The sequence below is a fragment of the Bolinopsis microptera genome, chromosome 2 (assembly GCF_026151205.1).
Source record: "Bolinopsis microptera isolate Bmic1 chromosome 2, MBARI_Bmic_1.0, whole genome shotgun sequence".
Lineage (NCBI taxonomy): Eukaryota > Metazoa > Ctenophora > Tentaculata > Lobata > Bolinopsidae > Bolinopsis > Bolinopsis microptera.
The window spans coordinates 9,728,791-9,744,829 of record NC_087073.1 but is presented as its reverse complement, the minus strand read 5'-3'; the positions used below and the strand labels follow the sequence as shown (position 1 = coordinate 9,744,829).

At 37.4% G+C, this 16,039-nt stretch overlaps 2 protein-coding genes across 2 annotated transcripts in view; both read left to right on the top strand.

Annotated features, from left to right (window-relative positions):
- LOC134811551 (serine/threonine-protein phosphatase 4 catalytic subunit) overlaps nucleotides 1-13,643 on the top strand; it is a 39,305-nt gene extending 25,662 nt beyond the window's left edge. Inside the window, exons 2-10 of the mRNA XM_063818493.1 lie at nucleotides 6,799-6,853; nucleotides 7,050-7,173; nucleotides 7,385-7,435; nucleotides 8,096-8,197; nucleotides 9,179-9,310; nucleotides 11,047-11,215; nucleotides 11,691-11,880; nucleotides 12,595-12,673; nucleotides 13,031-13,643. Coding sequence (XP_063674563.1) covers nucleotides 6,825-6,853; nucleotides 7,050-7,173; nucleotides 7,385-7,435; nucleotides 8,096-8,197; nucleotides 9,179-9,310; nucleotides 11,047-11,215; nucleotides 11,691-11,880; nucleotides 12,595-12,673; nucleotides 13,031-13,081 — 927 coding nt within the window. The 5' untranslated portion in view covers nucleotides 6,799-6,824 and the 3' untranslated portion in view covers nucleotides 13,082-13,643. The remainder of the gene's footprint in view (nucleotides 1-6,798; nucleotides 6,854-7,049; nucleotides 7,174-7,384; nucleotides 7,436-8,095; nucleotides 8,198-9,178; nucleotides 9,311-11,046; nucleotides 11,216-11,690; nucleotides 11,881-12,594; nucleotides 12,674-13,030) is intronic.
- On the top strand, nucleotides 1,427-6,660 carry LOC134811546 (endoribonuclease Dicer-like). The gene has a single exon (XM_063818482.1). The coding sequence runs from the start codon at nucleotides 1,431-1,433 to the stop codon at nucleotides 6,288-6,290; it is 4,860 nt and encodes a 1,619-aa protein (XP_063674552.1). The 5' UTR covers nucleotides 1,427-1,430; the 3' UTR covers nucleotides 6,291-6,660.
- Nucleotides 13,644-16,039: the final 2,396 nt, after the last annotated feature.

The window sequence follows — 16,039 nt, the reverse complement described above, 5'->3', positions numbered from 1 at the left end:
TGTTAATTATTAGTCTCATGATTGAAACACTGATAGTTGGATAATCAATAATATCCGGTTCAAAGAGACAAAGACAAATGAAACAGGAAGTTATGAATGTAGGTAAATTTTCTGCGTCAACACCATTTTCAGGCTTAACTTATTTGTTATAAGTATTGATACTTTAAACACTACTATATAACAAATAATTTAAGCCTGAATATGTTATGGTGTTGACGCCGAAAATTTGCCTACATTCCTAACTTCCTTTTTCATTTGTCCTTATCACTTTCAACCGGATATTATCCAACTATCATATTAGTGAAACAAAGGAAAAACAGTAGCTGAGACACAGTAAGTAGAACAAAGTGGCTCTTGCTTGTGATGGATTTTTTTTGTTGCTATTGAAGTTTTAGAGAAACAAATTTTAGAGAAAGTTCAATTCATTTTTTCTTATCAATTCAAATTTTCTTTAGAATATTCTCAAAACCAATGATGATCATTTCCGCACATGAAAACTGTCCCTTACATTTTCTCTAGCAGTGAAAGACAGCGAAATGTCGACTGCTCTGAAGTCTGATAATGTAGGAATTATGGAGATTGTTTTTTTAAATGGTGATAATGTTTATTTATTTTTTAATTTTTTATTTTATTAACTTTTGTTTTATTTATGTAATCGTTCTTGATTTGATTTGATTTTAAGCTAACACTTGTTGTTCCATACTGATGAGTTTGTTAACATAATAATAAATAATGATAATTTAAACTTTTATATTGTTTTGTTCTGATGATTTGTTGGTGGGTGTATCTTTCTTTGTTAGTGCAGTGTGTAATAATATATCAATAAACCTTCCTATGATTCCTATTTGATACTTTTGAAGTGTTTTCTGGTGGTTTATTGTCAATCGTAGTGTGGTATGTATCAATAAATCTTCCTGTGATCACTTTATGATATGATTTTTTTTTGAATAGATTTGTTTTTGGGATGATTCAGTTGTTTGTTGCTGGATATTTTTACCTCACCCTTTAGAACCTGATACACTAAATAACATGTTAATGTGTATGCACATTCCAGTAGAAAAATTTAGGGAAAAGCTAAGAATGATAGAGGCAGTAGACTAAAAAACTTAGATTCAAGATTCAATATTATGAGCAAGTTTGAAAAGAAACGTTTTCAGATACACTTTAAAAGAGTCCAATGACATGCAATTTTGTTTTGTTAAGACACAAGGAGTAATAACGTGTACTGAATTCTGTAACTGATAGGTAGCCAATGAAGGTCTTTTAGAGTATCTCCTATATGATCAACATAATCGTTGACATAGAAGAACATCTCTATGTACAATTCATGAATTCCATAATGTTGTTTCCCTAATGATATATTTTCCCAGTATTTTTTATCTATGTTTTTCAGCAAATAAGATATGTAATGGAATTATAAAATTTCAGGAATGTTGCAAAAACTAGATCATGGCTGCATTCTCCCATGGAGCGACAAGAAAGATGAAAAGGTAAATGATGTGCAGCCTGATTTCATTCCCCGTGATTACCAGATTGAGATGCTCAATCGGGCTAAAAAAGAGAACACTATTGTCATGATGCCAACAGGTTCTGGAAAAACATTTGTTGCTGTACTATTAATCAAACATTACATTCACCAAGTCATGACAGATCCTTGGAAAGGGCCCTGCAAAGAGAACAAAAGTTGCGGTGATCGTAAGTGTAGTTGTGGTGATAGAAATTGGAAAAGGACCTTTTTCCTTGTCAATCAAGTCACTCTAGTGTCTCAGCAAAAGAGAGTATTAGAACGACATACAGGTGTTTCAGTTGGAGAGTACAGTGGGTCTCATAGCAAAACAATTGACACATGGAATGAGAAAACTTGGTATTATGAATTCAAACAGCACCAGATTGTAGTCATGACAACAGACATTTTCAAAAATTTGCTTTCAACTGGAATTCTGAAGACCAGTCAGGTCAATGTTCTTGTTTTAGATGAGTGCCATCATGCCAAAGAAAATCATCCTATGGCTGTTGTCATGAGAGATTATTGGAATCCGAGAAAACCAGATGGACGTGTCCTGGGACTAACAGCATCAGTGATAGACAAAAAGAAAATTAGTGGAAAGGCTGAATTACGACTTTCTATTGAGAAACTCCAAAAAATGCTTCAATCACGACTTGTGACCCCATTAGAATTTGTTAATCAAATCAAAGATGTAAAACTCCCTGATCCAGTGATTTATTCTTTTGACCAGGGAAATTATGCAAATGAGTTATTGGTCATCACAGAAAACTTGTTGGATACTATGAGCAGGTATACTGTGAAGGCTCTTCCTGAAGTTGAACAATCGACTTATAACCATATCAAGAAAATTGTAACAGCTATTCCTGTTATAATAACTGAAGTAGGCATTGATGCTCTCAGAGCTATATTGGAGGATGACAGAGGCTTTATCGCAGAAATTGGTAACTATCTTGCAAGTCCTAATATTGCACCTTCAAAGGAAGATGATGGCACTATTATTGAATGTGTGACTTATAAAGTGGGTCAAACCATTTTGAAGCAACTTGAATATCTAAAAACAACTACTCAAAGTGTAGTTGATAATTCTCAAGAGGTGCGAATGTCAGTAAAATTTTATGAGCTTTTAAAATATGTTTTAAAGCTTCAATATGACACTGGTGAAAATGCAGATCCTCCAAGAATCATTATATTCATAGAGAGGCGTAGAGTTGTGGATGCAATGTACAAATACTTGTGTAAGCTTCGGAGAGAAGTCAGGGGTTGTGCTAACCTGAAAGCCTCTTATGTTCTTGGTGGTTCTACAGGAAGTGGTGGAAAAGAAGAGGATGACTTGAAGATGTCTTCCTTTGAAATAGATGAGTTAATATCAATAAAGAAGCAGCAAGAGCAAGCTCTTATTGATTTTAGAGAGGGTAAAAGTAACATACTGTTAGCAACAAGTGTAGTTGAAGAAGGTTTAGATATACCAGCCTGTAATGTTGTCATCAGATATGACTTTCCTCAAACATATCGTGCATATGTTCAATCTAGAGGAAGAGCCCGCCAAAGGCCTGCCAAATTTACGTTTTTCTTAAAGAAGTCAGAAATTGATGAAAAGGAAGGGCTTCTAAAAAGTTTTCATGATATTGAAATGCTTCTAAGAGAATATGCGTCTGACTTATCTCCAAGAGAAGTTGCTGAAGAGGATGATGATGAACTAGACTATAACACTTTGATTCCACCATTGGAGGTTGAGGGAACTGGAGCAAAAATAACAGCAACTTCAGCTATACAGCGGCTTAACTTTTATTGCAGTCAACTTCCAAAAGATGAGTATACTGATGTAATGCCATCTGATTTTACAACTGAGGAGAATAGTGGTTTCAAAACTACAATTACCCTTCCAAAATTGTGTCCCGTTAAGTTATCAGTGGAAGGAGACTGTTTGGCCAACAAAAAGCTTGCTAAAATGTCAGCTGCCATGAAAACCCTTGAAGCTTTGTATTCAGCCAATGAACTAACAGATGCTTTGTTGCCCCAGTTTAGGCACAAAGAGGCCAACCCTTTGATGATTGCATCAGAGGATGGTCGCTCAATGACCCTGGATCAAAAACTAAAAATACCAACTGTTCTTTGGAGAAAAGATCTGAAGGAAGAATCTGGATTATTTTATCTGTACTCAATCCGACTGGAGCTGACACCACATGATAGTGATTTTGCTGAGCATTTCGTCAAAGGAAAAGATCACCGAGTGGCGTGTTATGGTATTTTGTGCAAGGCAGAGCTGCCTAATTTTCCGCTATTTACCGTTCACCCCCGATTTGGTTCTGTAACAGTCTGTATTCAATTTGAAAGAAAGATCGATGTACCCATCCATCTCCTGCAAACATACTATTGGTTTCAAGAGGCTGTGTTTACACATGCTCTTGATATGAACCATGTCAGACAATGCTCTGACGCCATTTTCAAGAGTTACTTTATACTTCCGTTGTGCTGGAGATCGAAGGCAAAGGGGTTGCAATTTTCTTCATCTAATAATAAATCCTGTTTCTTGGACATCGACTCCAGATTTATAACTCAACTTCAGAAACAGTGGGATTTCGAGCATAATCACTGGATATTCGGTAACATGCCATCTGATTTAAATAAGTGTTTGGATTCTGTGATCTTCCCTGCTTATAACCATTCTGAGCATCCTAATAACAAAGATATATCCGGATATCTGTATGCAGTGATCCAGAAATCAGAATTAACTGCTGCAGATAAGATGAGGGGTCGTGCTAATACAAGTGCTGACGGTCTGGAAACCCAAACATATGAACAATACCACCTTGAAAAACATGGAATTAAACTTCAAAACCCTTCAAAGCAACTATTGGAGTGCAGGAATATTACTAGACACTATGCTTTTTTGACACCCCATGCTAGTAAAAAGTCAAACCGGCCTCCAATGCAGTTAATTGGAGAGATATGTAAGGTTCACCCCATTCCATCATCCTTGTGGAGCCAGGCTACTTGTTTACCTTCAATTTTATGGAGAATGGAAACATTTTGCCTTAGTAAAGAACTAACTGACACCGTGTATGGAAACTATAATCACAATATCAGTTTACTTGCTTCACACTGTAAAGATTATTTTAGTGAAGAGACTAGTAATCTTATGGCGAAGTTGAGACGTGATCTCGAATACAAAGGGGACATCGATTGGCTGGAGACACTACATCCCATAACACATAAGTCATGTGGAGAGGATTATAACTTGGAAAGACTGGAGTTCTTAGGAGATAGGTTCCTCAAGTTTGTCTCAACTTTATTCTACTACCGGACCATGCCTGATAAGCATGAAGGATGGCTCAGCAGGTATCGGTCTGAAATGATCTCAAATCAAAATTTAGCTGTGAGATCTTGTAAAGAGATAAAGCTGCCTCGTTACATTCTCAACAAGAAAATAGATCCTAAGGAGCACTGGATTCCCCCGTGTTTTCTGTCTTCATACACAATAGATAAACTGAAAGAGGCAGAAGAAGTAGTCTCATCAGCTTCAGAAGAGACCCTCAATTCTCTTGATCTTCTTCCCGATACAGAGTTGTCTGCAGAGGTTCTGCGGGAAGTAAGTCGTCTTAAGAAGGCTCGAATGTGCGTGGAGGTGAAGGAGTTCTTAGGGAATCAATCAGATGATAACAGTTATAACGATGCTGTAGTTCAGTTATGTGAACTTATCCCAGATGGACATCTTCAAAGGTTGGAAACTAAAGATGTTGCAGATAGTATGGAAGCATTGCTGGGGCTATGTGTAGCAAAATACGGATACAGAAAGGGTGTTGACCTCCTCGACAGGATTAGAATTTCCACATTCCAAGCTAAAAACGGAGCTGATCCAGAGATTTTAAATGACCACCTCTATGAACCAACCCCTCCTTCTCAGATTAGCTCTTTACCACCAGTTGCTGTTAGGTTAGCTCGATCTCGTTGTGAGAACCTTAGAAATGTAGAGAAAGCTATCGGTTACAAGTTTAAAGAACCATTTTACCTGTTGGAGGCACTGACCCATGCATCATTTAATGATATAGATACATGTTATCAAAGACTTGAATTCCTTGGCGATGCGGTGCTTGATGCGTTGATGGTATTCCATATATACGAGCAAAAACCACATTACGATCAGGGTCAGATGACTGATTTACTCTCTTCTCTTGTGTGTAACACTACCCTCTCCAAGGTATGCACTAAACTTGAGCTACACAGATCTTTACTTTACGACAGTGTTGAACTTTACAATGTCCTAGCTCGCTTCTTCATGAACTTTGAGAATGACCAGTTGAATGAATGGTGTAATGACCTCTCTTTGGAACGAGTGTTTGTGGACTCAGTTGAAAGTGACACTCCTGATAGGATACCAGTTCTAAACTTAGAAAGCAAGGTGGTGCAAGCTCCTAAACTACTCGGTGACCTGACTGAGTCTGTGATAGGGGCAATATATCTGGACTGTGGTGAGGATATATTGAGGGTATGGGAGGTTATTTGGCCTTGGTTCAAACCTTTCTACATTGCTTTCAGTGAGAATATACCAAAGAATCCCAAAGCTGTGATAAATGAATTGTATCCTGGTTTGAGAAGAATGACCGAATCGTATCCTGGAGATCACTACAAGTTCATTGCTACTGTAACCATAGCGAAAAGGGACGAAAATAACAAGGTGAGCAAATACGACTTTAAAACTGTAGGCAGGGACAGAGAGACTGCGATGGAAGTTAGCTATGGGAGAGCTCTGCATTTCCACAAGAAGTATCTTGTAGAAATGTGAACTATTTTGTGGGAATGTGAACTATTTTGAATCGCATGTTATATATTTTATCCATTGTCTACTAGGCCTTTCTTTTGCTATTTGACTGTAAAATTTTGATTTATTTCATTTTTTTAAAGAAAGACCAACTTTGTTAGTTTGTATACGATTTTTTATTAATGTCCACTTAACACTACTGGTGATAATTGGTAAGTAGTCACTTCTGATATAAATGTGATCTTGAAGAAACTCATCAATTTTGTTTGATTTTTCTAGATTTTTTTTCACGAGAATTATGTTTTTTTCAATCGAATCGGTATAATTTATTAGCTATCAATGCAATGATGATGAACATCTTAAGTTTACAATAATATTATAAATGTATTAAGTTACAACTACTCCGTGTCCTCATTCAATTTAGTTTCTCCCAATTTCTAAGACTGCTGCAATCTAAATATATCAATAATTTGTCTTCCAAAATATTTGACATTTAGTATTTATTAAAGATGACCTGATTACAATCACTACTAGGAGGTCCACCTCTCCGGATAAAACATGAGCCATGAATACAGTGATTTAGACAGGTTGGTTGATCTAAACATTCTTTTATCAACAATTGCATTCCATATAATAAGCCTCACCAATTGTTCAATGTGCAATATTTTAAATTATAAAATTAGATTGACATATATCTCAATTTTATAATTAATTTCCTACAAATACGAATGAGTTTTCAGTTTAATATTGATAGCTGGTTATATGAAATGTATAAATTTCCAGGCAGATCGAGCAGCTGAAGCAGTGTGAGATTATCAAGGAGTCTGAAGTGAAAGCGCTATGCGCTAAAGCACGTGAGATTCTCTCTGAAGAATCTAACATCCAGCGAGTTGACTCCCCTGTCACGGTAAGAATGACTCAAGACAGAACTTTAAAATGCTGTCATTGATTAGATGCTAAAATAAGCATTCAATTACAATCGTATTAAGATCGTACAGTTAGATTCCGCCGCAATTAGTAAGTTTTGAGTTTCTTATTCCGCATTTTCATGTTTTGATCCCTGCCATGTAAGTTAGGTATAAAATAACCAAAGACAACGTTACTAATTCTATTTTCAGGTGTGCGGTGATATACATGGCCAGTTTTACGATCTCAAGGAACTCTTCCAAGTAAGTAATCACTAATCAGCTACATCACAAATCAGTATATTACAGATGAAGTACACTGTCACAGTACAGTTGACTGCTGGTAGATTGCAATGTTAATCTTGTCTAGACATAACACACATAGTGTGTTGTTGCCAACATTAAATTTGAAATATACTTATCATAGTTCATACGGACTTGATAGGTTTATTTATTACTTATTATTATAGATTAATACTATACTACATACCGGGTTTAGTAGTTTTGTTATTAATAATCTAGCCATAAATCATGAAATTAACAACTTACACGACAGACAGATCTCTTACTGAGACTAAATAAAACTAGTAAAAGGCAATTTTAACTCTCGTTTTTCTGTAATACCCAAAATAAATGTCTCGCCTGACTAGTAATTTCATAAATGATGTAATAGTTACATTAATTAATACTCTGGTCATTAGATCAGGAGATGTTTATAATTGAAAACGTACAATGTCAAATAATCCCTACTTCTATTATAAGATCTCCCTTAGATGGTGAGTATGACTCAGTATGTAGTAATTATGTAGTTGTAACCCTATTACCATGGGTTGTGTATGTAGTATGTCATTTGCACATAAGCATGACGTACTGTTACACACACAGTCAGTAGTCACCAGTATGTAACCTGACCTCTACTCCCAGGTGGGAGGCGATGTGCCCAGCACCAACTACCTCTTCATGGGCGACTTCGTGGACCGTGGTTTTTACAGCGTCGAGACCTTCCTCCTACTCCTAGCTCTCAAGGTTCGTTCAAAGACTGAAACCGTTATCAGTGCTGGATTATCTTGACAATAGAGAAATTATTGTGAAACCGGCTGTTTAAACTTTTATACATTTTCTAATGGAATATCTATACATTTTAATTACTTACAGAGTTTGTAAGAATCTACTTACCTAATTAAGTATTCTCGCGTTCTCACTCTAAATATATACCCTAGCCCGTACGTGTTATGCTACAATAATTATAGGAGTCTACTTACCAGTGTCATATTACCTTGGCTGGCAGCCACACTCCCGCTTACCCTTAATTATTAAAACTTAACCGAATTCAGTAAATATGTTTAAAACTGTAAATTTGGATGTTAAGTTCATACAATTTAAATCATTTAACATTTAAAATCACAATTAACATGGGCGGCTAAAGAGATTAATTTCATAACAAAAACCCAGTACTCTTATACCCATATATCATATAATGCCAATTTAAACTACATCTGTTCTTTTGAGTCTGTTGATTTGCTGTTACAATGTGGGCTCTAAGCCGCGTGTTTTTGAAACTGGGTAGATGGCCATTCCTTATGAGTATAGCTTACTAATCACTGATACTAAACATGTGGTCCCCGTTAAGACGTCCAACCCTTTACTCATTTACTTCCGTTTAACTGTTAAAATGTTCAATTCAACTTTTTCAAAACTCCCACTGCTTTGACTGATTGTTTATAACAGTTGGCTCGGGAGTTTCCTTTTGAGGTCAAGAGTTTGGCTCGAATAAGAATGGTGTAAAGCTTTTGTCGAATGTTGACCACTACAACAAGGGTCTCATCCAGTACATTCATCATCACCGCATATTTTATCAAAATTCACCGCAACTTGAAGTATAACTTTCTTTCTCTCGAAGTTGCAGCGTAATTTTCTACAAATCCCCTCAACTGAATATGATGTCTCTGTCCCTTTTTATCATGATCTAATAGAGTAAAAGATATTAACACAGAACACGTGACCCAGGTACGATACCCAGACCGTATCACACTGATCAGAGGTAACCACGAGAGTAGGCAGATCACACAGGTTTACGGGTTCTATGACGAGTGTCTCAGAAAATACGGCAGTATCAACGTCTGGTACTACTGTACCGAGGTAAGCCATGTTACCATATTTTCTTGTACAGCTTTATGGGATCTTTACATTTTAGGAGACCTTAATCAGGAAAATTGACATATACTTATTATGTGCTTATCGTTGATATTCGAGTATTAATGACTGTTACTTTGTGTGAATAACGGTGGACAAGCACTACTGCTAAACCGTTTCCAACTCTGGAGTTCTTTGTAATTAACACAGAGCAATGGGCTTATACTGGGCGGCCCAGATTTAGCTTATCTTTTTGTGTTGATAGAATATGGATGATGTCTACTCTTGTACAGTCTATATAATGCCCAGTCTATATAATACTACATATATAATACTTATATCTAGACTGTAGATAAAAGCATTAGGTGCTGGGCCCCCTGCTCTTCCTGCTCTTCATAAATGATCTCCCTGATGGAATTGAGAGCTTCGTATCACTCTTTGCGGACGATCTTAAGCTAGTAACGAGCACAGCTAAGCACAGTGTTGCACAAGATGATATACTGAAACTCAATGCGTGGGAGAAGGAATGGCTCCTAAGATTCAATGTGAAGGATGGCAAGTGTAAGGTACTACATATTGGGCGTAACAATCCAATGCACGAGTACTTCATGAATGGGGAACGCCTCCCCCAAGTGAAGGCAGAAAAGGATCTTGGAGTTCTAACTACCAGAAACCTGGACTGGAGTGATCATATAGATAAGTCCGTGAAAAAAGCAAAGTCTGTTATAGGCTGGATCAAACGAAGTTTGATCTGCCGTAACAAATTTGTTATGCTAAATGTCTACAGAACTCTAGTTCGACCTCACATCGAATACGCTGTGCAAGTGTGGAATCTACCAGCAGAGCACGGAAACTGGAGGACTATTAAAAAGATAGAAGACGTTCAGAGAGAATTTACACGAATAATCGACGGGATTGGTATCCTACCATACGATGAGAGACTGAGAATCCTCCAGTTAACAACACTACTGGAGCGCCGTATGAGGGGTGATCTTATTGAAACCTTTAAAATAACGACGGGTAAAGTGGACTATGGACAAGATCTTTTCAGGATATCACGTAGCGGTACCAAGATCCTAAAAGATAAAAGAGGAAATCAGGTCCTCAGTAACCGTGTTGCCAATTACTGGAACAAAGTACCAAGTTCGGTTAAAGAAGCCAGTTCAGTAGACGCATTCAAAGCTCGACTTCAATGTTATAAAAATGAACTGATAGCGAGTGGAGCATCGTCAAAGGGTCACTTCTGGGATCTCAGCGAAACCTTGATGTCAAAAATAAATACATGTGAGCATGATTCATATGCACATTTCATGTCTAATAACCCATTGATTGCTAAATACCGAGGAATCAATGTTTCTTGATTGTTAAATTCAGAACTACATGTTAACGTCCTAAAAATAATTAATCATTAAATGTTCCGGATAGGAACAATTTTCTTTTTGATAATATTGTGCGAACTGCAATAGCGTAGAGTGCAGTTGGGTTTCAAGTTTTGTCGAGATGGCCATGTGGCCATAATCCTATTATTATTATTATTAACCGTAGATTATTCTAGCTCACCCTGAACAATGTCACAAAGTAGGGCAGCAACAATGTGCAGAGGGAAATTTAAAAATCCTCAACTTTTATGAAGCACGTATCTCAAGATTCCGCATTCTATCTACTTACTAAGTGGCACAAAAAGAAACTCTCCACAGTTATAACTGTATTTACTGAACGTTTAATGACGAGCTCCCACTCAGGTATTCGACTACCTGTCCCTCTCGGCAATGATTGACAACAAGATATTCTGTGTTCACGGTGGACTGTCTCCCTCTGTTCAGACTATTGATCAGATCAGGGTTATCAACAGGAAGCAGGAAGTGCCCCACGATGGTCCCATGTGTGATCTCCTCTGGTCGGATCCTGAGGGTACGTACTGTGTTTTAGCGTGCCTGCTTGTTTTGCTACATACTAGGTCACCACTCCCACCATTATTGTGGTCTAAACCCCAAACTATCATGCTCTATCTCAATAATGAGAATTTCCTTTATTTCTTCCAGAGCGTGGTGTGGTCAAAAATAAGTGGGTAAATTCTTTGAATGGATGGTCTAACGTGCTTGACTTATGGTTTAATCCGCTCGTTCTTATCGTTGAAAATGGAGTGTTTTACATGCCATGTTTTTTGCGGCGTTGCGATGTAATCTATCTCACCACACTACCAATACCACTCACTGTACAAACTAAAAGTTATGACTTGAACGAAATGATTTGTTTTGACTCATAGTCTTGATAATGACGCATTGATTTCATGAGAAACTTGCAGTCGCTATACTATGTACTACTAAATAATATACAAAATATAATAACAAATCTATATTATAACATAAAACTCCCCACCACACAGATATAGAGGGTTGGGGTCTATCCCCGCGTGGTGCAGGCTACCTGTTTGGAGTGGACGTGGTCCAGCAGTTCAACGAGACGAACAATGTGGATATGATCTGTCGGGCTCATCAGTTGGTCATGGAGGGCTTCAAGTGGCACTTCAACAACATGGTCCTTACAGTGTGGTCAGCTCCTAATTACTGCTACAGGTAGCGTATATTGTTGTTTTCTGTTGTTTTCTATTGTTTTGGACACTTTCCAAATCACAAAATCTTGTGGGTTGTTTAGTGTTAGATCTGTCGAGAAATGTACTACAAAGCTTTTAACTTGTTTGAAAGTGACACATGGTCTCATGTGGGGGTAATAGTGAATTGATTAGAGGTAAATGAATAGTTTAAATAAGAGATTTCGTAAACAGCAAAAACCGCAGAAGGTTTAGAAATACTAGTAAACATTTTACACAATAGCTTTATCTATGGCTTATGTTCTCTGCGACTGATCTTCGGCTCCTGGTTCTGTAATCTTGCACTACGGACCAAGATTAATGTAGATTAAGATCGCGTCTGCCTACAATATCCCTGCTGCTCCAGCGTGTCTCTCTGTTTAACCTCTTTACCAGACTCTGCTTGCCACGCATCATTTTAACACTCCGCAGTTCACCTGCTTAAATCACACCAGTACACGCTGATTATAAATCAAGAGGCTTGCATATTTAGACTATTGTAAAGGTCGTGGTTGCTGGCAATCACACTGATATTATATCAGAACTCATACTTCTACATTTGATATAGTATGACGTAGTATCTTATCACTGATTTTAAGTAATTGTGATGCTGTCATGTTGTGATTTCATGTCTTTACTGTTTATCTCGTATCCACATGACTGACTGGAAATATCAACACCTAACAGTAACACACTGCAGGTGCGGGAACGTGGCAGCAATCCTAGAGTTGGATGAGAATCTTCAGAAGGAGTTCACTATATTTGAAGCGGCGCCAACCGTAAGTCAAAAGATTTAGATTTTTTAACATTTTTGAGCTATTGCTCTTATCATGGTGTTTTATCATATGAGCTATGAGATTTCAAATAGTCGATTATTTGTGGGTTATTTGTTAGAAGCATGACTTTACCGCATCTTTATTTCATTGCTACCTCATGATCGTAGCAGAGCACAGGTTAACTTGATTGGAAGTTAGCAAGCTGGGCTTTGTAGGTGGTCCACTATTCTTAACTTGTTGACACTACACAGCCTCATGTACAATATCTGTCATATACACATTTGTATTGTGCATATTTCTGTTTAGTACATACATATTTCTGTGTACATGGTATTGATATAAACAGATCAATATTCACAGGAAAGTCGCGGAGTGCCGTGTAAGAAACCTCAACCAGACTACTTCTTGTAATATTTCCTGTCGCGTTATGACGTCACAAGTTACTACTGTGACGGTGACGCTATTATAATCTGACGTCACCAGTAACCCTCATCAAACTTTTATATTTGTAAAATCGTTGAGCTGCTACCTGGAGCTTAGATGATTAACTTCTAATTGTAAACTAGTATTATCATCGTTTGGCTGTCACTCGTGTTATCTTACATGAACGTGACCAGTCTGTTAAACTTACTGTAAAATAGCCGTTGCTTCAGTGTATTTAATATTATCAATATTTCGAATAAAAGTGGTGTCTAAGTAAGATATTTAAAGGAATTTAGTTGAGCAGTTTATGTTTACGTAAGTAATTTAGGTGACTTTAAGATTCAATCGGATTATGGTTATATATCGGATACTGAATTTAAAACTCTTATTAGTTCATTTCTATATGATGCATTGATTGCTGGGTGTAGCTTAACATTTTAACACTAGAGAAAGAAGATTCTTTTCTGTAAATGAACCAAATGATTGCCAACGGTGGACGGTGCATAGTTTACAGAATTCTTCATTTTTATCGATGTTTCCATCTCAATAATCATGCGTAGTTAATTGTTCTTACAGTTGATAAATTCAATTTTACCAATAAAGAATTTAAACAGAAAGAGAACGATTAAGCATTACTTTATTTATAATACGTGTGGATGCTGCTCCCTTGCACTGCAAGTTGCAACAGTTCACTGTTCAGGTCAGATGATGATAGAGGCGATGTTTTCTCAAAATTTGTGGCGCATTTGTGGCGGCCCCCATATTCTTGCCCCCATTTGTGGCGGGTTTTGCCCCCATCCTATTTTTCCGGTTTAGAGTGTTTCTGTGTATTTTTTTGGTATGGTATGTTCACAGTAATTGCTCCTAAGGTCAACCAACAATATAAGGTGGTGAAATAAACCATCTTAAGACGTTTTATGGTTTTTTTGAAATTTGTGGCGGTTTTTGCCCCCGTTTGGCAAAATTGCCCCCATCAAGTTTAGAGTGGTTCTGTGTATGTTTTTGGTATGGTATGTTCACAGTAGTTGCTCCTAAGGTCAACCAACAATATAAGGTAGTAAAATAAACCATCTTAAGACGTTTTAGGGTTTTTCTGAAATTTGTGGCGGTTTTCGCCCCCATTTGGAAAAATTGCCCCCATCCGGTTTAGAGTGGTTCTGGGTATGTTTTTGGTGTGGTGTGTTCACAGTAATTGCTCCTAAGGTCAACCAACAATATAAGGTGGTGAAATAAACGATCTTAAGACGTTTTAGGGTTATTCTGAAATTTGTGGCGGTTTTCGCCCCCATTTGGAAAAATTGCCCCCATCCGGTTTAGAGTGGTTCTGTGTATGTTTTTGGTATGGTATGTTCACAGTAGTGGCTCCTAAGGTCAACCAACAATATAAGGTGGTGAAATAAACCATCTTAAGACGTTTAAGGGTTTTTCTGAAATTTGTGGCGGTTTTCGCCCCCGTTTGGCAAAATTGCCCCCATCCGGTTTAGAGAGTTAAAGTTGGTTCTGTGTATGTTTTTGGTATGGTATGTTCACAGTAGTGGCTCCTAAGGTCAACCAACAATATAAGGTGGTGAAATAAACGATCTTAAGACGTTTTAGGGTTTTTCTGAAATTTGTGGCGGTTTTCGCCCCCGTTTGGCAAAATTGCCCCCATCCGGTTTAGAGTGGTTCTGTGTATGTTTTTGGTATGGTATGTTCACAGTAGTTGCTCCTAAGGTCAACCAACAATATAAGGTGGCGAACTAAACCATCTTAAGATGTTTTATGGTTTTTCTGAAATTTGTGGCGGTTTTCGCCCCCGTTTGGCAAAATTGCCCCCATCCAGTTTAGAGTGGTTCTGTGTATTTTTTTGATATGGTATGTTCACAGTAGTTGCTCCTACAAATTTCAGAAAAGTCCTAAAAACATACACAGAGCCACCTAAACCGGATGGGGGCAATTTTGCCAAACGGGGGTGAAAACCACCAGATAATTCAAAAAAACCATAAAACGTCTTAAGATGGTTTATTTCGCGATCTTATATTGTTGGTTGACCTTAGGAGCAACTACTGTGAAGTGTGAACATACCATACCAAAAGCATACACAGAACCACTCTATAAACCGGATGGGGGTAATTTTGACAAACGGGGGCGAAAACCGCCACAAATTTCAGAAAAACCATAAAACGTTTTGAGATGGTTTATTTCACGGTCTTATATTGTTGGTTGTCCTTAGGAGCAACTACTGTGAACATACCATATCAAAAACATACACATAACCACTCTTAACCGGATGGGGACAATTTTGACAAACGGGGGCGAAAACCGCCACAAATTTCAGAAAAACCATAAAACGTCTTAAGATGGTTTATTTCGCGATCTTATATTGTTGGTTGACCTTAGGAGCAACTACTGTGAAGTGTGAACATACCATACCAAAAGCATACACAGAACCACTCTATAAACCGGATGGGGGTAATTTTGACAAACGGGGGCGAAAACCGCCACAAATTTCAGAAAAACCATAAAACGTCTTAAGATGGTTTATTTCGCGATCTTATATTGTTGGTTGACCTTAGGAGCAACTACTGTGAACATACCATACCAAAAACATACACAGAACCACTCTTAACCGGAATGGGGGCAATTTTGCCAAACGGGGGCGAAAACCGCCACAAATTTCAGAAAAACCTTAAAACGTCTTATAAGATGATTAACTTTACGATCTAAAAGTATTGGTTTACCTTCATAGTATTATTATGATTAATATAATACATTATACCAAAAAATTCACTGAACCACTCTAAAATGGTCATATTATATACTACAGGGTGGCCCAAAAGTAACTACCCACACGCAACCCTTTAATAACTCACGTAATTGGCATCAGAATTGCTTACAAATTTCAGAGAATATAGATATGGGTCAAACTTAAATTTCCTGAAATTTCCATCAATTACAGAGGGTGTG